The 22,426-nt window shown below is 40.7% G+C and overlaps 1 protein-coding gene across 5 annotated transcripts in view; it reads right to left on the bottom strand.

Moving 5' to 3' along the window:
- Positions 1-218: 218 nt before the first annotated feature.
- PHEX (phosphate regulating endopeptidase homolog X-linked) overlaps positions 219-22,426 on the bottom strand; it is a 138,753-nt gene continuing 116,545 nt past the window's right edge. For 3 of the 5 annotated variants that reach the window (XM_007070474.4, XM_043537973.1, XM_043537975.1), the window contains 7 exons: positions 20,514-20,568; positions 16,772-16,839; positions 14,173-14,303; positions 11,379-11,444; positions 10,006-10,110; positions 8,076-8,152; positions 219-4,026 (listed from right to left, as the gene is read on the bottom strand). In XM_007070474.4, coding sequence (XP_007070536.1) covers positions 3,924-4,026; positions 8,076-8,152; positions 10,006-10,110; positions 11,379-11,444; positions 14,173-14,303; positions 16,772-16,839; positions 20,514-20,568 — 605 coding nt within the window. In that variant the 3' untranslated portion in view covers positions 219-3,923. The remainder of the gene's footprint in view (positions 4,027-8,075; positions 8,153-10,005; positions 10,111-11,378; positions 11,445-14,172; positions 14,304-16,771; positions 16,840-20,513; positions 20,569-22,426) is intronic. The other 2 variants (XM_043537972.1, XM_043537974.1) reach the window with 2 other exon arrangements.

Raw genomic sequence — 22,426 nt, 5'->3', positions numbered from 1 at the left:
AGCACCGAGCACAATGGGGGGCTGATCCTGACTGGAGCCTCTGGGCACTACCATAAAAAAACTAATAGTAGCCTTTAAATCCTGGTACCACATAGCCATGGAGCCACGCATGCTCCTTATTACATTTTGCAAATCTTAGATATTACAAATAGGACATTTTATCATTGAAAATAGTCAGATCCCAAACACCTTTGGCTGTAAAGCACACAGGAAAATTCTTAATCAATATGGCTTTTTTATTGATTGATTGCACTTAAAACAGGGAATACAATAGACTGACCAGCAAAATGAAAAAACATAATCAGAAAAGGCTTTTTAAGTCAGAGGCTCTGCCTCTTGAGTCATCGGATTTCGATATTTCTTTTGAGATCATTATATATTTCACAGTAATTTAATATATAATATACCTTTGATATGCGTGACCAGTTGAACAATACTTCATGAAAAATTATACATAACTTTCTAAATATTTTATAAATCAGATATTTAGCAAATACATTTTATTCCTAATTTTAGAATGTAAAAGTTCACCCACGCAAGGTGAAAGATGGATTTTTTATAGGTGTTGGGTTTAAACTAACCAACCATTCTCTACTCCAGCTCAAAGTGCAATCACTTATACACCAGAGTAACTTTACATGGGTGATTAGTACAATTGTGTCTTCACTGGGACTGCTCATGTGTGATGCTACTCGTGCACATAACACCCTGCTCCTGCAAAGGCCAATGCGCATGCATCACTTTGCACACTGAGTAATCCCAGAGAGATCAATAGAACTACTCAGTGTATGTAAAATTTAAGGTGTGCACAAGTCTTTGCAAGATCAGGGACTAATTCTTTTCAAAGATCACAGCCCAAATGTGCACTTGCAAAAAAATGTTTGTTTTTGTTTTTCATGGAACAAAAGAAAATCTCTTCAAATTCACACATTACAAAACATTCCGCATGTGCATTGTACATGGCAATTTTTTCCACTTATCCCGACCTGGAGCCTAATGTTTGAACATTGGACGAACAAACATATTAAGAATGATATTCATTTAAAGTAAAAAGAACACTAATAGGACCTCTTCCATCCTTCCCAGCACTGGAAAGTATAGTAACATCTGTTGGTGAGAGAAATGCACCGATTTTTCAATATTCTCCGAAAACTTACCCAGAAGTGCAATTTAGAAGCTGCAGGAGCTAAATATGTTTGATAAAGTCATTTGGCAGGATAGACATAGTTGGTGGACTGACAATATTACACTTGTTATAGCAAGACACTGGTGATACACAGGCACAATAGGAAAGCAGATCAGAGCTATAAAAGGCACTACTCAGATAGTGGTAGTGAGAAGAGACTTCATGAGGCATTATTATGATTTTAATTATCTTTGGTTAACATATGTCTAAGAATGCGTTTCATTATTTTGTTCTGCTTTCCTGAGAGCATTAGGCAAACAAAAGAAATTTACCAGACTCCCCAGCAGCAAAGAAAACCGACTGTTGCAAAACTGTTTTTGCATACTCGAGAGATAAGCCTCTGGGGTGAAATCCTGGCCCCATTTATGTAAGTGTCAAAACTCCTACTGACTTCAATGGGGCCAAGATTTCACCCCTGAACTTTAAGCTGCTTATTCAAAGTGAACTTGAATAATGTCAATATTCGTGTCCTGAGCATGAATGTGTTCGACCGTCAATTTACTAAAACCGTAACTTAACAGCAACTCTATCATGCATGTAGTTCCATGTAATTCAATAGGACTTACTCAAACAAGGAGTCCTGATTTCTGCAATTAAAGGCCCTATAAGAAATACTGGCCATCTTAATGACATCTTTGGCAAATAACTTCAGGAAAAAAAATTACTACTGTGCACTTCAGTGGCATGGAACTCAGAGGTAGTTGGCAACTGGTTTTTGCTTCCTGAAGAAAATTGACTTTTTAGTGAAATATTTTGTCCCCAAAAATTATTTTGATTCAGAAATACTGTTGCAGTGCCGCATGGGAGACATAGTTCTGGTCCCTCATGCCCCCATTTTCCTCTATAGACTGGGCTTCGTGGGCAGACTACATTTCCCCGGTGTATCACCCCCTTTCATAAGAGGCACGGAAAACAAGACAACTGTAATGAAAAATTGTATTCAATAAAAAATTGGATTTTGACTAAAGCCGTTTTTGCTGGAAAAATTTAAATCAGCCTTACTCAGTAACCTCTACCCCCTGTTTTTATACTGATAATATTCTTTTAAAAGCCAAACCATTTAAAGGGGAAGATTTTTTTTAAACTACTACAGTAAAACTTCTGTCAGTGTGAAATTATTCTTCTATGTAAAAATCAGTTAAGCGCTGTACAGTGTACCTAAAACCCACTTCTATATATTTCCTTGGGCAAGAGATTATTTTTGTTTGCTTTTCTTTCCTAACTACTTCATAATAAAGCTTACCACAATAGAAAACATGCTTTTATGAACATTATCAATGGAAATCAGATGAAGGACTTAATTGCCTGATTACATACCACATCTGGAAAGTTATCTGCATCTGAATATCTCTTGTGAGGCAAACAGGCCAAACATTGTAGATGCTAAGTTCTTGAGTCTCTTCTCCCCCTTTCCTAATGGATACAGGTGGATTTCACCTCTGTGTACAGGGCCAGTACACGCAGAAGTGGTGATAGCCCATTCATAGACTATCACTGTCGGAAGGGACCTCAGGAGGTCATCTAGTCCAACCCCCTGCTCAAAGCAGGACCAATCCCCAATTTTTGCCTCAGATCCCTAAATGTCCCCCTCAAGGATTGAACTCACAACCCTGGGTTTAGCAGGCCAATGCTCAACCCACTAAGTTATCCCTCCCTCTGGTTGGGGACCCTAAGCAGGAATATTCCCTACCCCCGCCCTCCAACACACACACCGCATACTACTAAAGTGAATAAGGGGCCCTCTTGAGCTGCTCGAGGCCCTGATCAATTGGTTAGTCCGCTAATGCCTAGCGCTAGCACGGAGTACCACTTACATCTCATTAAACCCTAGCTCATAGCGCTCAAGTGGGACTTAGATAGTGTGTGGAGCTTTCATGAGGTGTGAATGGTGCAGCTTCCTTGTTCAGGCCCTGTATACAAGGGTGACATACACCCCGTGTGTGTAAATGTGTGCCTGTTAGGAACAGGAATCAAGACTACACATAATAATGCAATTATTCTAGTGTTTCCCAGTGACAGGGATTCCCTGCTCTAGCCCCATTTCCACTAGTAGATTTTCGCCATATGGTGCTATTAAGGCACTCATGAAGAATGCCCAGGATTTGACAAGTAATCTTTGTGTTTAGTCAGTGCAGGTGGAAACAATGAAGAGCTATTCCAACCTCAGGCATTGATCTGACTTCTTAAATTGAATTGATATAAAATCTAGTGTCTTAACATCATGCAAAATCATTTATGGCATGCTATGCAATAACACCGTATGTTATCAAAATGCTGTATTGCACAGGAGATCAGCGCTGGCTATGTAGCAGTTCTCGTGAACTAAACAAATCTGGAAGGACTGAATTTTGTATGGGAACATTTTGCTCAGCCCTCCTGCAAAGCAATAGATTACAATTGGATTCTACCATTTTCCTCTTGCTAAACTATAAATCAGGAAGTGGAATGAGTAACGGCAGCAATCCATCAACAGCAATCCAATCATGGAGTGTCAATTTTTTTCCTGAATCCTCTCCTTTCTCTTGTCCAATGTTTAAGGCTTCCAAACCATAAACAGACAATGATTAGATCTGTGCAGGTCACCCACCCAGATGATGAAGATGCATTAAAAAAATAAAACCTCTCTATATTGCTGAATGTTGCTCTGAAGCTGTAGCAGTGGGTTAAAGTTCAGAAACAGCAGTTTATATATATATATATAAAAAAAACCTCTTGGCACTGGATTTAAAAAGACCATCTACCATAACCGACAGGATTCTGAACCTCTATTCATGGTTGAATTTACTGGGCAATTGAAAGCTTTACGGAACTCCTCGAAGTTGCTCATTGCACCAATAACTCTAAAGAAAGAAACAAAACACAACATCTAAGTTATTTGAAATGAAACATCGCAGATCCTGCAGAGTTCTGCTGAACTTTAAAGTTTCAGATTTTTTTCTATTTGTGGAAGTTACATTTTCTGTTCTCTTTATTCTCAGACATTGGAAAAGTTTTGTATTTCAAGGAAAGTTTTCCTTTAAATTAACATCGGGCCAACATTGTTTTACCCAAAGTATTGAGAAGGACCTGCAAGAAACTCCAGTGAAGTCAGTGGGATTTTGTAGAATAAAATGCTATTTTACAGAGTAAGGGTGTCCAAATCTAGATCGTAGCATTCAGGAAAGGTGCCAGCTTAACAGGCTAATGGAATGGAATTTGTCTTTTGTCACTCAACAAACAAGGGCAGCACAGAAAACAGGAGTATAGACTCCCTTACACTGTCCTGGCAATGTCTACATGCCAACCTGAAGAGACCACCTCCAGTTGAGACAATAGTTCCCTCTCTCTATGCACATAGTTCTTGACTTCTCTTTCCTGCCCTCCCTTATTTCATGTCAGCTAGGATTATTTTACCATTGCTAAAATTACATTTTGTTGACTCCTAGTAGTTTTTAATCTCTTAATACTTACTAATGTGAAGTTTGAAATGGTACTAAAATAAGTGAAAGTCTGGGCTAATGGCAGACGTGTATCTACTAAGCAATTAATCATGTATCTCTTTCACCTTGGCTCTGCAGTGAAGTAGCACTTTTTCTCCGCTGCATACCATCAGCCTTTCAGTGTAGCTCAGCATGGTGGAAAAGAAATTCCCATCACACTGATTGGACTTTCTGCTAGTAGGGATACTTGCAGTGCAAAAAATGCCTAAAGGTCAGTTTTGTGGAGAGAACTACAATATACTATTAGGCTGCAAATAAAATATCAGGAAACATTAAGCTTTCAGATAACATATTCAGGGCCTGCATTTAGAAACTTTGAAGTCAGTGCAAGTTCTGCTTGCAGTATCAGCCACTTAATTGAGACACACCTATTGCAAATTAATAGCCACTACTAATTACTGAAAATATAGTTACAGTCAATAAATATAACTAATGGCAAAGAGTACATAGTGAGGAAAGACTATTCAAGGATGAAATCATGTATCCATAGGGTTTTATATTGCCATCCCTCATCATAGTATCTGAGACCTTCTATGTAAAATTGATGGCAATAACAAAGTCCCTGGAATCTCTGGGACTTCTCCCTTCTTGAGGTAAAACCGCTGCTTGAGGTAGGGGGGTTGGTTTTGATTTGTCAGATGTTATTAATTTCACAGGAATATCACTGTTGAGTCCCAGTCTTATGGTAAAAAGATGCCTTTTGAAAGAGGAAGGTTTTTTAGCATTTGCTAAAGATGGTCAGATTCTGGATTCACCTAATCTTCTCTAGAAGTTTGTTCCATAACCTGATAACATCAGCTGAGAATGCTTTTGTCCAAAATCACTGTGGTCCTCAGGGACATGGAAACTTTCCATGGCCAACCTGAGATTCACAGAGACCAGAGGCAAACAAGCTATTTTAGATTCTAGGCCTGGACAATGGAACACCCCCAAAGGAGATCAGAACAAGATCTAGTCTGACCATTTTCCAAGAGTGGTGCAAAACGCACATTTTTGCAGAAGCCTATCCCCAATAACGGAAGTGGAGATAATAAAAATATTCAAGTACAAATAACTAAATGCTAGAACAATAAGAGCAGCACCCACTTTTGCATTGATTCCTTTACCTCTTTCAGTTCCTATATTTCTGCAGTTAGACACTGTATTGTCTCTGTAGGTACCTTAGCAGAGCCGTAACTACGCATTTTAGTGCCAGGGCAAACAATCATATTTGCACCAGTGGTGCAGGAACTAAGGGTGCTGCCCTGGCTTGAAGTAGTAATAACAAACACCAAATACATGGTTTCCATAGTTTCCATCAGCAGTATCCCCACTATAAAAATTGTTCCGGCACCCCTGATTTGCGCCCCCTAAAGGTGATTGGGGGAGGTTGCACACGGGCTCATGTGTCTCCCCAAATTTCTGCCTCCCATTTAGCACAGAGGTTTTCACACTGTGGGATGCACCTCCCTAGGGCAATGTGCCCTACAGTTTGAAAACCATTGCCTCCTGCCAGGAGCCGACAGATCAAAAGCTATTGGCCTGCTTGGGCCCCTGGCTCTCCATGCTGTGGTAGCAGGTGCTCTGGTCAGCTGCCTGGCAGCTCTCTCTGCCCTGCTTCCTGAGCCAGCTGCCTCTGGTGGCCAGGCTCACAGTCATACAGCCTGAGCTCTGAGCTCAGCCATGCAAGCCCGGTGCCCACTCCAAGCACTGGGGGACAGCTGCTCCCGCCAGCTCCAGAAACCAAGCCTGTGAGAATGCAGCGACTCCTAGGGTTACCATATTTCAAGATCCCAAATAAAGGACACTGCCTGGGGGAGGAGGAGTTGGAGAGGGTATTTGGGGGGCGCTGGAGGGGGTACCTGTGGCAAGGGTACCCACTGGAGGTAGGCTGCCAGTGCTGGGGAGAGATGGTCTGGCTTAACAGGGGAGCCCCAGCTGCTGCCAAGGGGATGTTGCGTTGGGTTCTTGCTTCCCACCCCTCATTCCCCTATCCCCTTCTCTTCCCCATCCCATCCCCCTCCCACCACTCCCACATCCCCCTCCACCCGCCCCATTCCTCTCTTCCCCATCCCCACTGTCCGCTGCCCTATCCCATCTCCCTCCCTTCCCCACTGCATCTTTCCCCGACCTCACCCACTTTCCCCAATATGCCCCCTGTGGGCATTTACCATTGTACAGAAAACAAGATGGTGACCATATAGGGCACCCACCAAACATAGAAGGGGAAGACAACTGGCACTAGGACCCAGGAGGCAGTGTCCAGCTGCGGAGGCACGAGCGCTCAGCAGGAGAAGCCGCTTCATACCACCTCCTCTGCTTCCAGCCTGGGCCTCTGTTTGGGGGAGCAATGCCCCTGGCGCCCGAAACTATGCCCATGGACTCCGGCCAACGCTGCTGGGCTCAATCCTGCGGAGTGGGGGGCTGTCGCAGCTGGGCCTGATCTTGCGCTGCCCCATTTTTGCACCCCCACCAGGTCTGCACCCTGGGCAGTTGCCCCTCTTGCCCCACCCTAGTTACAGCTGTGTACTTTAGACAGATATATTATTTACTGAAAGAAAAGGAGGACTTGCGGCACCTTAGAGACTAACCAATTTATTTGAGCATAAGCTTTCGTGAGCTACAGCTCACTTCATCGGATGCATGCAGTGGAATATACAGTGGGGGGATTTTATATACACAGAGAACATGAAACAATGGGTGTTACCATACACACTGTAAGGAGAGTGATCAGGTAAGGTGAGCTATTACCAGCAGGAGAGAAAAAAACCCTTTTGTAGTGATAATCAAAGTGGGCCGTTTCCAGCAGTTGACAAGAACGTGTGAGGAACAGTATGGGGGGAAAATAAACATGGGGAAATAGTTTCACTTTGTGTAATGACACATCTACTCCCAGTCTTTATTCAGGCCTAAGTTAATGGTGTCCAGTTTGCAAATTAATTCCAATTCAGCAGTCTCTCGTTGGAGTCTGTTTTTGAAGTTTTTTTTGTTGAAGAATTGCCACTTTTAGGTCTGTAATCGAGTGACCAGAGAGATTGAAGTGTTCTCCGACTGGTTTTTGAATGGTTTTGAATTCTTGACGTCTGATTTGTGTCCATTTATTCTTTTATGAAGAGACTGTCCGGTTTGGCCAAACCTTGATTATCACTACAAAAGGTTTGTTTTCTCTCCTGCTGGTAATAGCTCACCTTACCTGATCACTCTCATTACAGTGTGTATGGTAACACCCTTTGTTTCATGTTCTCTGTGTATATAAAATCTCCCCACTGTATTTTCCACTGCATGCATCCGATGAAGAGAGCTGTAGCTCACGAAAGCTTATGCTCAAATAAATCTGTTAGTCTCTAAGGTGCCACAAGTACTCCTTTTCTTTTTGCAGATACATACTTACACGGCTGCTACTCTGAAACCTGTCATATTATTTACTCTACCTGAATTGAGGAGGGCTGTGAACTCCAGTATGGATTTGCTCTCTTGCAGACTCTGGTCTGAAGGAGTTGCATCTCACCTAACGAAGAAAAGACAAACATGTACATTATTTGGGGGACACAGTTTTCAAAACGTAGCTGATCCTTCTACATGTATTAGTGTAATATATATGAGATGGGCAGGAACAATACCACACCCATTTTCCTTCACCTCCACTGGCTTCCTAGTCATCTCTGTATCTAATTTAAAGCAATTCTGATTTTCAAACACTCTCCAGGGATTCAAGTCTCTAACCACTGCTGTTCCCCATCTGCTCACTTAGCTCATCTAATGCTAGCTTCCTTGATTGTCCTTTCCCTTGAGAATCATTGTAATTGAGGGTCGCCGCTTGTCTTGTGCTGCACCATCTGGAACTCTCTTTCCCCTCCCTTTTAACCACTGTGTATCTTCTTGGTTTTAAACCTCTAAAGCAGGGGTCTCAAACACACGGCCCGCCGAGTCCTTTGCTGCGGCCTGCCAAGCTCTCTGTGCGCCCCCTCCCCCCACCAAGCTATTTCCTATGGCTGCCAAGCTCCCCTTACCCATCGCCAACCCTCCCTCCCAGCACGCTGCATCCCCACTCCTCTGCCTACCTCCAGGCGCTTCCCACCACCAAACAGCTGTTTGGTGGTACTTAGTGCTTTCCAGGAGGGAGGGGGAAGAGCGGGGAGCCATGCACTCAGGGGAGGAGGCGGAGAAGAGGTGGGGCAGGGATTTGTGGAATGGGTTGGAATAGGAGCAGGGAGGGGGTGGAGTTGGAGTGGGGACTTTGGGGAAGGGGTTGGAATGGTGGTGGGGAAGGGGTGGGAAGAGGCGGGGCAGGGGCAGGGCCTCATGGAAGGGGTGGAGTGGGGCAGGGCTGGGGGTAGCGGGGTGGGGGGGGGGGGTGTGTCAGTGATACGGCCCTCGGGTCAATGTACTAGTCCTCATGTGGCCCTCGTGATCATTTGAGTTTGAGATCCCTGCTCTAAAGTGTATATTAAAGATGTGATATAATGATGTTTCTTGTCCCTATCAACTGTAGACATTACCTAACACATTACTTCATTGTTTTCAATACTGATTCCTAATGTATTTTCCAAGTTTCCTTTAATGCCCCTTAATTTTCAGCTCCTAAGGTCATATCTGACCCAATTATGAGTGACCACAAAGGAAGCTATGGACAATATATGCAAATACTGAATTATCCTCTTGTCTACTATACCCAGTACACCCTAACAGACCTTGTGAGTTGCTCAAGCACCTAATCCTTTGTATGAAATAAGATGAATTCAAGGATATTTAATGTCCATACCGGTGTCTCTTTTCGAAAAGTGTGCTGAATATACAAAGGGCACCGAAAGGCAATCTTAATGCACAGCAGACAAAGTGAACAAACTTTCCAAGATTTCTCTCTCCTCCATTGCTTGGTTTCACTGAACAACATGCCCAATACATCAGACTTAAGACCCATTGCTCTCAAACCTCTGAAACCCTACAAAGGCCTATATAGGTGAGAAACCGAAGGGGAAGTGATTGAGAAATTGGCAGGGACAGGATGAAGGCTATTGAGAGGAAGAGGTTTACAAGAGAGGGGGATATGGCTGTCATGACAACTATGTTCAAGAGCTGGAATAATTTCAGTGGGAGAAGTAGAGGAGCCAGTAAGTTGCAAAGAAAAAGGGGGTACAAAAGTTTGGGGATGAGAAGAAAGATGAGTGAGGTCCTTGAGAGGACACAGAGGGAGAAGGAGAAGAAAAATTAGTAAGTTCAGAAAAAGGAGTCTTTATTCAACCCATTAAAATCTCTTCTTTTGGAGAAAAGGTTGGGGAGGGGGGGTTGTTTTTAAACCAAGCAGATTGTAGAGCAACCTAGTGGATACATCAACTTGAAAATGCGTTTTCTAGTACTCACATGAGCGTAACTGAGAAAGAAGAGCTGATTGTGGGTGAATTCAATGCCTGGTAACAAAGCCTCCTCTGCTCCTTGTCTCTTTTCTTCAATCCACTTCCTATAGGCCTGATTGGAGAGGTACAGTGGGTACTGTTCAGTAGATACAGAGCTCAACAGCAGTTTTTACATACTGTGTTTCAATTTTTTTCCCCTCAAGCACAAAGAAATAAAACAGCTGCCTACTGTGACATTGGCAGGCCAAGTGCCAGCTCCTGCCGAAGACCCCATGTCTCAACTGGACACTTACAGATACATAGCTGGAATTTGTCGGGATCACTTGTGGATTAATATTGATAAAATAGGCGTTTGAATTATAAGAGTGTTTAGTCTCTCACAAATGCTTGTGAATTGCTGAATGCATTAATCTTACTTGTAATATCTGTGTTCCATATTGTAATGTAATATGTGAGTGGTTGTATTGTGAGCCTCTAGGATTGTATGAATCGCCATACAGGAGAGGGACATTAGTTTGAAGACCTGCTCTTCTGCAGAAATGGTTATGCCCGTCCAGAAAGAGGAGGCCCACTGATACCAGATTGGGTGGATTTTACAACTGGAAACTCCCCACATCTGGATTGCCAACAAAAGGACTAAAGATTCTTATTCTGCTTCTGCTCTCCTCCCTGAGAAGATGAGTCATGCAAATGGACTCCTCCCATCAGCTGAGTTTTTCAGCTCAGAGCACATGGCAGGAGGGGAATTTAAAAAAAAAACAAACCAAAGGGACTATGTTGCTTGGACTTGTGGTTAGGGGGTGGAAGGTATTTCTACGCATAAGCAAAAGATCCTCAGCTGCTTAACCTGGGTTACCCCTAAAGGTCAAATAGAGCTTGCTGATTATAGCAGCCTATATTGCCTTTTGAAATATAAGACTGTAATAATTCATGTGTCTATGTTGCTTGCTTTAACCATGTAAATAATTCCCTATTTTCCCTTTCCCTATTTAATTAATCTTCAGATAGTTTACTATAGGATTGGCTACAAGCATTGTCTTGGTGTGAAACCCAAAGCGCAATTGACCTGGGGTAAGTGACTGGCTCTTTGGGATTAGGATTAACCTGAATAGCGCTGTGATTCTTGGTGTAAGAGGTCATCTGTCACAGCGATACGCTTACCTGGCCAGTGAGACAGACCCGAGTATCCAAGGGGACAGTCTGTGACTCCATGGTAAGGCTGTTAAAGTGCCTGAGAAGCTTGCACTTGGTGCAGTTGATTGGTGAGATCCAAGTTTATAACTCACAAGCAATTAGGGGATTGTGCCCTGATTGTTAACAGTCTGCTCCCTGAGATTGGTGCGCATGCTCTTGCATCACCACTGGGAATCTTACACCTACCCTGAAAGCCTCTCGCAAACCTCCATTGTCTGCAATGTTTTCTGCCAAAGTCCTCTTCCCTTTTATCTGGCAGAAAGGAAGAACATAATTCATTTGATCTGTTTCTAAACTGCATTTCAAGGCCAACCTATATATACATACAGGAAAAAAATCAAACAGAGGTTATAGGCCAGATCCTCAGCTACTGTAAATGAATAGCTCTGATGAAGAAAATTGCTTTCCTATGTGAAAAATCAAACCTTTACTCATACCATCTCTGTATTCTCCTGTGACCAGTTACTCTAGCTCTAGGGTTAGATCACAAAGGCAAAGTGGCATGAAGCAGAAACAATGCATCTGAGAATCTGGTCTGTGAAATTTGAATAAGTATCAATATTTTTTTCCATCCATGTTTTAGCTGCTCTAGTTAGATCTGGGAATTTGCAAAGTTTTCTACTTATTTGACAAACTACATTTATTTCTCCACATAACTCTTTATCTACTACTGGAGTGACAGTAATTATCAAAGTATAACATAAAACAGTAGAATTAAAAGTAGATGTCACGGAGAGAATTGAAATGGGTAGTGTACAAAATGCTTTTTACAAATCTAGAAAGAAGGTTCAAGTTCTTTTTTCTAATATTGCTTCCAGCAACCATAAAAAAATCATGTTACAAAAATTGGTGTCATCTAAATGCTGATAAACCCAATATCCTGATATTACAATATTTAATATAATCTGAAAGAACCTCTCATTTTCTGTGGAGTAGAGCACTATCTATTATCACCAGACCTATAAGGGTTCTTGAGTTATCAGATTGTATTGGTAATTCATTAGTTTTTTCCTCCAACTTTTTATACAAAAAACAACCACAGGATCAAGTTTAGAATCAAATTAATTAAAATATGATTCCAATGCAACAGCTGATAAAATGGTATGAAGCAACAGTTTGAAATGTAGGACTGGACAAATTATCAGTGGCACAATGGTCTAGTCAAAGGCCTTTGGAGTGAATGGGAATCTTTCCATTGACTTCAATGGACTCTGGATCAGATCACTAAAACGGCTGTGGCTAAAAGGGATCATGATAGTGATGGGAGAACAAGAGAATTTCTTAACACCACAGCTCTTTGGTATTGGCAAAGTCTGAAACTATATCTATTTTCATATCTACTTCTTTCATTACGCACCTTTTTGGAGACCTTTTCATTTCAAATTGAAAGAGGAGTTGAAAGAGGATGGTCCCGCTTGCATGCTTGGGGACTCTGTAGGGAAGTGTGTAATCTGGGAGCAGCAGTTAGTCAGGAAAAAGCCAGTCTAGAACAAAGTTAGGAGAGTTGTGCCTATGTCTTAGGGAGCAGCCTGCTTTGTCTCTCTCTGTGTGGGATTGTGTGTATCATTCTGAATTCTAAGAAATAAAGTAGTTTTACATTCCAGTGTTCCAAAAGGGGTATTTTATATTTTTATCTGTGTGTGCGCACACCCTGAAACATAACAAAAATGACCCTATCATAAAGTGCAATATGATGCTTCACAGAAAAGGAAGAACTAAATATCTTCACCTCAGTGAAGTCCTGTAGATGACATGACTGTGCACTAGCAGCAGTTCCTACAACTTCACAGATGAGGGAGGGTCCAAATCCTCCTAACCACAGTCAGGACCTCCAGAAAGCAAGAGACTAATGGATGGGCCAATAGCAACAGCATGGAACGAGTGGGTGAGTTCCAGCAGCTCCTCCACAACATTTTCTGTGTCTTAAGTGATACCTCTCTTGTGGTGATGATGGTGGCAGCAGAGATGCTTAACAAACAGCGGGAGGTATTTTATTTGTAAATTGGCTGATATCCAGCACTGCAAACTTGAGTCACTGGATTGCTGATTGGTCAGTGGCACATCATCATTATCACTCAGCTGATGAACAACTAACAATACCTTTAACAACTTATTGTGAGGAGGTGCAAGAGCAGGTGAGTTAATTCTGCTTTTGAAATGTCAAGACAGGAGGTAGAAATTGGGTTTTAAGGATATGGATTTAACCGTAAAAATGAGGTTAAAATCCTGGCCCCATAGAAGTCAATGGGAGTTCTGCAAATGATATCAGTGGGGCCAGTATTCCACACCCAGGGTCCCTATTTATGCTCCATTCAAGAAAGGTACCGTTTAAACCTGCATATATTCAGGAGGAGCCCATGCTTCCGATAGCTAATACACAAATTTCATTTCTATTTCCTTTTTCAACTTTGCAGTTGCTGTGAATGATTGTTTAGTATTTGATTCATTTGATCAGCAACATGTCCACAAATAGCAAGAGTTGAATGGGAAATAAGCTGTAGCTTGTGTCTCCACACTATAATGTTAATTTATTTTCTGATGTATTGGGTGGGATTGCTAAACACACTATTAGTTCCTTCTTTTAAAAAAAATGGTAGCTGCCACTACATGGCTCCAATCACTGTTCTATGCTGACACTGCCATTAGAGGGCATTTAACACATACATCCCCATTGGACTACTCCTGCTGCTTGGCTTCACCCACTCACACTGCCTCCACTGTTGACCTCACTATGAGAAGCAGTTTAACCCTCTCAACAAAGAGTCTGTTGTTGTAATTTATTTCGACTAATAATTTGACAAACAAGTTTAATTAAATAAATGTGCTCACTTCATGTATAGTACATGAACAGAAAAACAGCTACATTCATCTCAAAGCATTTGTTATGAATAGCCCATTCACTTGTAGCATTCCAACATGTTGGTAATCATGAAAAAATAAGTAAACTATCAGGGACTTCAGCCACTGGCATGTTACATACATTTAAGCCAGCTCTCTTCCAGTAATAGTTATTGTACTGGTTAATCATGCATTTTGTCTTCTCTTTGAATTTTTCTTCAGAGTCAGTGGACCACCAGGGATCTAAATTTCCATTCTTGTCATACTTACGACCTAAAAACCAGAAGACATTTTTGAGAAAAATATACTTTTTGCAGTATTTGTAGCATAGCATGGACACAAATACAAGAAGTTAGAGTAGTAAAACAGATGTATTACTTCACATCAATTTGTCCACACTTGCTTATTCTGCTTAATTCACTTAGATTTTCTGATTTTTGTCCCTCAGCTAAAGGTAGCATTACAGAAACCCAACTCCTGTGGTCATGCCATCCAGCGAATGCCACTCAGTCAGTGAATCTCAAAAAGATGAAACATTAGGCATATCATTCACTTAATAGGAAAAAGGAAGATTCAACCCAAGAGGGTATGGAGTTATAGTCTTTGTAGTTTGCCTAGCGGTGTGGCTGTGTACTTTGTTTTGCATGTAATTATTCTGAGAGAGACCCAGATTACATTCTCTGCTTTGGGTTCTTCCTCTAAGATGGCATTATTTTACAGTGCTAACACCTGTACATCACTCTGCAGCAGCCATCCTAGCCATTGGGGTTGCACATATGTGACTGAGAATATAGTCTAGAAATTCTTTTTTGGATGTTGATGCACAAGCTGGAAATAACACAGCTTGACTCTCAGATCCCAGGATGAATTTATATAGCTGGAAATTGGAGAATAAGGGATTTCACAAGAGTAACTAAGGGCAGAATTTAACACTGCAGTTAGACCATAGTAGACAATTCATGTAATGACCTGTGAGCCAGAATGGAATCCAGCACGCAGAATGGAATCCAGTCACTCCCAAAACTATCTTGACTGTGCAGTGTGAATAAGAGTAAAAGCAGAAAAACTTAAGTTTGTAACTAAAGTAATCAAATATGACTCTGAATATACACAAGGATATGACTTACTGAGGAAGATTGTGTTATTTTACATAGCCATTTTTCAGAGAAAAATTACTTTCACACTCACAAAATCATAATTGTTCTGAGTTATTCTTCATGCAGATTATTGAACTCAGAAGGATCAAAACAATTGACATTAAGATGTTTAGAGCCAAAAAGGGTGACATGATTAGTCATCAGTTTTTGACTAATGGCTTTATTTATTTATTTATTTTTGGCCACATCCATATTTTTATTTTATATTTTCGTTTAAAATGGACTTAGCCACTGGGTGAAATCCTGCCCCCACTGACATCAATGGCAAAGCTCCCATTTTTATCAGTGGGGCCTCTACTTCATCCAGTGTCTCCGTTCCCATTTTTATAACAACTTTTATCCCATGAGTGATGTCAATGACATAGCTCGGAGTTGTACAATATTACAGAAATTGGAACTTTCCAGTAAAATCTAATTGTGGTTATTTTTCATCCTCAGCCCATATAATTGTGATTCTGAAAACAGGCACATGGTTGCTATATTATAAAATTGATACTACACTTCTATGCTTCCTGCTTCCCAGTTTGCTTGTCTAAAGCCTCATGACATATGCTATGTCTACACTGCAATTAGACACCTGTGGCTGGCCCGTGCCAGCTGACTTGGGCTCTGGCTAAGGGGCTGCTTAACTGTGGAGTAGATGTTCAGGTTTAGGTTGCAGCCTGAGCTCTGGGACCCTCCCACCTTGCAACGTCCCAGAGCCTGGGCTCCAGCCTGTGCCCAAATGTCTACACAGCAATTAAACAGCTCCTTAGCCTGAGAGCCCTGTGAGCCACAGTCAGCTGGCACTGACTAGCCACTGTGTTTTAACTGCAGTGTGGACATGCCCAGAGAGAAATCAGCCAGTCAACCACAGACCAGTCAGATCAATACCTTACAATACACTGCCATAAACTGTGTGTTATACGTTGCCATAATTTTCTACAGACTTCTACTTCTCATAATCAATATGACAATGAGAAGACAAAGACATAAGTCTATTAATTGTTATATCTATTGCAGCAGTGGAAGGAACTAGAGCTGGTCAGAAATTTTCTGATTGGCATTTTCTGATGGAAAATGGTTCTGTTTCACAAAAGCAAAACACTGTGCAGAAGCATGTCAATTTAAAGGAAAATGCGTTCCAAAAGAAAAAATGGAAAGATGTTGATAAACATTCTGAATGGAACATTTTGATTTTCCATTTTGAAATTATTTTTGCTTTTTAAAATTTTGTATTATGTAAATTAATTTTGTAAAGCAAAAATCAGAATGAAAAGATTTTGATTTTGTCAAAATAAAACATTTCCGTTAGCCCAAAACATCTTTTTTTCAGAATTTCATTTTATTGGATAGTTTCTATTATTTTTCTTTTTGTTCTGTTTCAGACTGGGGGAAAATACTCACTCATAAAAAATCCCTCCTGGCCCAACTTCAGCAGGAATCCATACAAAACTAAACCATTCTTTTTACAATCTTATGGTCCTTTTCACACATCTTATCGTTGTTGAAAATATGTACACATAAAGCTGCTTCAACGCATCTTTTTTTTTCTATTCAACAAATCCAAAAAGAAGAACAATATAAATGTGGACAATTACTCACCATTATTATCAAATCCATGGGTAAACTCATGCCCAACAATTACTCCAATGGCACCATAACTTAAAGACCTATAACACAAAAGAGCAGTTTCACCTTACAATATATGCATGCATATGAACATCAAAGCAGATGAGATAGAGGATAGAACAGGTTTCCATTTCAGAAAAGATTTTTTGTGTCTAAAACCTACATCCACAAAGTTCCTCTCAAAGCTTCTGATAGTGAAAGGTGGAACATGAAAAACCTTGTTTATTAAAGAAGGGTGAAAATAAAACCTTAAAGGCATTGTTGTCATCTCTGAGGTGGCTAGATTTTCTATACAAATATCTTATGTCATCATCAGGACTCAAAATAAAAAGGGGGCTTCCAACTGATTGCAGCATTTATTTTCTAACTGGGAACTGGGTAGTGTTAAGAGTAAAATTATTCTGTTATTGTAGTTATTGTAGTTAAAGAAAAGCACAGATCAAAGATTAAAAGCACAGATCAAAGATTAAAAGATTAAAAATCTAATCACTCTTCTCTGAGTATGTGATAGACAAGCTTGCAAATGCATGGCATTTAATGTCTGAAACATTAAACAGATTCCCATTGTTTTCAAAAGAGGTATTATCCCATTTCCCTTCACCTGTGCAGAAATAAGAGATTATCTACAATCAGATCTAATGCACTGAAGAGCCAGAAAGGAGACAATCATTTCATGTTCCTGGCAGATAATAATTGACATCTTCCTGGTTTGTTTGTACAGTGTATTTTTGTTTTCAATTTTCGGATGTTCTTCTATGGTGAGAGGAAAAGACGTGTGTGAAATTTTCATTCAGAAGAGGTATTCACGAAACACATCTTGTATTTGCTAAGTTATTCTTCTGGAACTTTACATATGTCACACGTTACAGAAATGCCATACAACAAAGTAGTGTATATTAGTGTATTAATAACACATTGTATAGTAACAGGAAAAGGCAAAGGGTTTGAAGTAACCCTTTTTATTACTGGGCATAATGATCCATCACATAATAACTGTTCATTTCAGTCATGCCCAAAAAAGTGTTTATGATTTAATCCCCCCAAAATATGACAATTCTTTTTTTCTGATTCCAGCACTCATGTATGGTCTCTATTATATGGACTGACAAAAGATCGAGAATAAGCCAAGCTATTCGATATAGAGCAGATTCATTTGTTTACTAAATGTCATTCTGATGAGTAAAGGAGTGAAAATGCCTTGTGTCATAAATATAAAGGGAAGGGTAAACACCTTTCAATCCCTCCTGGCCAGAGGAAAAACCCTTTCACCTGTAAAGGGTTAAGAAGCTAAGACAACCTTGCTGGCACCTGACCAAAATGACCAATGAGGAGACAAGATACTTTCAAAGCTGGGGGGTGGGGAGAACAAAGGTTCTCTCTGTCTGTGTGATACTTTTGCCGGGAACAGAAAAGGAATGGAGTCTTAGAACTTAGTAAGTAATCTAGCTAGATATGCGTTAGATTCTGTTTTGTTTAAACGGCTGAGAAAATAAGCTGTGCTGAATGGAATGTATATTCCTGTTTTTGTGTCTTTTTGTAACTTAAGGTTTTGCTGAGAGGGATTCTCTATGTTTTGGATTTGATTACCCTGTAAGGTATTTACCATCCTGATTTTACAGAGGTGATTCTTTTACTTTTTCTTCAATTAAAATTCTTCTTTTAAGAACTTGATTGCTATTTCATTGTTCTTAAGATCCAAGGGTTTGGGTCTGTGTTCACCTATGCCAATTGGTGAGGATTTTTATCAAGCCTTCCCCAGGAAAGGGGGTGTAGGGTTTGGGGAGGATTTGGGGGGGGAAGACGGTTCCAGGCGGGCTCTTTCCCTGTTATATATTTGTTAGACGTTTGGTGGTGGCAGCAATAAAGTCCAAGGGCAAAAGGTAAAATAGTTTGTACCCTGGGGAAGTTTTAACCTAAGATGGTAAAAATAAGCTTAGGGGGTTTTCATGCAGATCCCCACATCTGTACCCTAGAGTTCAGAGTGTGGAAGGAACCTTGACAACTTGTATAAGTTAGAGTAACAAAGAAGAGAAATATGTGAGGCATAATTGTTTAAAAGAACCACAATTTCAGCTCTTTGACAGGAGATCAGGGTACCAAGAAATCAGCTCAGAGAACAAAACTGGAATTGACCACACTGAAATATGCATTGTAGAAAAGGAGTTAACTGGACACCTCCCTTTATTCCTACTTACTGCACCACAAGAAAGTCACTTGACTCATAAGAAATAATCTTGAACATGAATTTATTTGTTCCTAAGTTTAATACATATCTTTATATTTACTGCCAAAATTTCTATTTAGAGGGGCACTCGTCCCAATTGAAATATAATAAATACAACATATGTTTAAAGGTAAACAATGGAATTTATTAAAGACACCTGTCAGTAGTAATTGGTCTCATTTGATAGCAAGATAGCTTTCTGAAACTGTTATCAGGGTCTTTTTATTCTCTTGTCCCTCCCCAAGTATGAAAATATTGAATTGCATGGAAGTAGGGACTTTTCACTAAGCATGATTAATGGTGACCTGAAATCATTTCCCCCATAACAGCACATGTTAACCATGGCCCCAGTGGAACTGGTCATCTGCTTAAAGGCAAGCATGTGCTAAAGTGCTTCGCTGGATTAAAGCTCATGATCCTGAGAGATATTTATTGCCTTGATGAGGCCCTAAGAGGGACATCAAGCACTTTGGCCCAGGTCCACAAAAGTACTTAGGCACCTAAGATGTCTGATTCCAGGAGAGGAGTTCCCAGCTGTAGAGCAGAAGCAGAGCAAATCCTGCAGCCCAGACTTAGGCACCTAACTCCAGGACTCCTAACTCCCTTCTCACCAGCATCTCCCATTGACTAGTTTATGGGGGCTCCCCACCTAACATGCTGGCTTTTGTGGATCCCATTCCTAGGCACCTATCTCTTCCCATTAATTGTATAGGGAGCCTAGGGGCCTAATTCAGACTCTGTGAATTGCAGTGTGTTCCTGTGATTTTCTAGGCACAAGTTAGGCCTTGAAGTACTGAGCCTCAAAACCCCTGTGTTCCTTTTGTGGATCCAAGCCTTTTGGACGTAATCCAAAACCCACTGAAGTCAACGGAAATGCTGCCATTCACTTCAGGAGGCTTTGGAGCAGGTCCAATATTAGTTTAAAATTATAGTAAGAAAATAATGAAATTTTAAAGGAGGAATACACTAAATGCCCCTCTTAGCTGGGGTGGGGCAGCATTCAGTGCAGATGAAAGTTTTTATTTCCATTATTTACAGTTCTCTTCTAATAGACTTCATGCACACGTTGCTCTCTTCTGCTAGACTTCATGCACATGTTGCTCTCTTCTGCTCACTACAGAATCAAAACACCCAAATCAGACACAATTATTTACGAATTCCTCAAAGCAATCAATCCTCAGTTTAAAACAACACAGAGACATCCAGTTTCCCAAGGTAAAAACAGGTATATCACAAGGCAGCAGCTTTTCAGATCAACCTGGTTTTTCAATAGAAAAAGCAGCCTGCAGCAGAAGGACACATCCCAAAGGGCTCTCCTGTTGCCAGTTTCTTCATGCCATGATTATACATTTCTACTGTACACATTGTTTTGGGCTGCTGTATCAATACACTCTTTCACTTCATGCTCCCTTTCATTTCACACAAGAACGTACCTTTGCAACTCTTTTACTCCTCATTGCCTACTTACTATAGTTTTCCTTTCTTACTTACCTAGGATATTCCGTCCCCCAAAAGAAAGGCTTTTGGAGTTCTCCTGCTGGGAATCCTGTAATAGTCAAAATACAAAAGTTAGAAGCAAATTCAATCCAGCTGAATGATGAAGCCATGAGGGGGGTTTTAAGAGGGTTCTGCAAAACAACTTCAAAACAGCGTGCTGATAATTAGCTTATGGGTCTTCAAACAGATCACAGATCCTCCTTGTTCCCAGTGCAGTGGCAACAGGATGTTGCACTATGACCTGGGACAGTTTGTTGTCCTATGTTAGACATCTAGACGAGCAGAACTTTCCTTGTGCTTTCTCTCTGGGTTTTGGCCTACATACATTGCTGGCTGCACTGCTCTTCCCATGCGAAGGGACGGAGCCATTTCTCTGGCCTCCAAGCTCTTGACAATACATACAGAAGGGCAGGCGTAACAGACAAAATGGAAAAAAAAAATTAAGAACTTGCTCCCCAGGCTCCTGGAGCCCCAATTCTGCAAGGTACTTAAGCATGTTCCTATTTTTAACCATATGAATAGTCCCATTAAAATCAGTGGGTTGTTTAAAGTAACCCATATGCTTAACCAACTTGTTGAATCAGGATCACAGTATGAATAGATTATCAAGGCTTGATAGGAACATCCAACCATACCCGATAAGTGCATCAGTTGGAAGTTACTGGTAAAATAATCTGCAGTTGAAAGGTTATCAGTGCTGACACTCCAGTGAGTGATTTACCCAAGATCACATAGAGACAGCAATAGTACCTAGAACTCACAAATCCCTGGTCCATTTCTAACCACTAAACTACATTTCATTACACATACAGAAGTCAATTCCCTGCTCTGAAGTTCTGCCTTATCTGGGGTTAAATATAGCAACTGGTTAACAGCCACTACACAAGATTGAGACTCTCTGGCCATGTTTTTCAAAATGGGGTGAAAAATCAAGCCACTTGTGTGCTTAGATATAGAAAAGGAGTACTTGTGGCACCCTTAGAGACTAACCAATTTATTTGAGCATAAGCTTTCGTGAGCTACAGCTCACTTCATCGGATGCATACTGTGGAAACTGCAGAAGACATTATATACACAGAGACCATGAAACAATACCTCCTCCCACCCCACTCTCCTGCTGGTAATAGCTTATCTAAAGTGATCACTCTCCTTACAATGTAAGGAGATATAATGTCTATAAAGTATATAATGTCTTCTGCAGTTTCCACAGTATGCATCCGATGAAGTGAGCTGTAGCTCATGAAAGCTTATGCTCAAATAAATTGGTTAGTCTCTAAGGTGCCACAAGTATTCCTTTTCTTTTTGCGAATACAGACTAACACGGCTGTTACTCTGAAACCTTAGATATAGAGTTAGGTGTATAGCTTCAGGAGCCCCCTTTTGAAAAGAGTTGGCCTATATCTCCATTTCTCTTTTTTAGAGTATCTTAAGCATATATAAAGTGGCTATGACAATGATGTTTCTCAGAGTGGTTCATTGCAATTTCTAACTTTTCCACCATACTCTGATTGCCAAAGAATGTTACTGTCGCAAAACATAAAAACCACATGAACATTAAAATCAAAACAAAAAAGACACTTAATAAGATTTTAGGTCTTTTATTTATAAACAGAGCATGGAATTTTGCCCAGCTAAAGTAAATGTGAGGCAAGATTTCATTGTTATCCTCCCAGAGTCTTTTAAAAGAACATACTGAGTGTAATTCATGTCAAGTGATGCAGCAAGTGGTATGACCTCCTGGCCTGCCCATCTGCTGCCTGCCTGCTCTTTCTCCCTTGCTGCCATAGCCACCTGTTAGCAACTGATTTATGAAAAATAACTTTTTGTAAAACTTATTATCTGGGTTTTTATAGTTCCCTGGATGCTCTTTTGTTGTTCAGACCATGTTTGGCCTCTTTATTTTTGTG

This window comes from Chelonia mydas, chromosome 1, assembly GCF_015237465.2.
Source record: "Chelonia mydas isolate rCheMyd1 chromosome 1, rCheMyd1.pri.v2, whole genome shotgun sequence".
NCBI classification, from domain to species: Eukaryota; Metazoa; Chordata; order Testudines; family Cheloniidae; genus Chelonia; species Chelonia mydas.
Note: the sequence above shows the minus strand (reverse complement) of the source record. Positions and strands in the feature narration are given on the sequence as shown.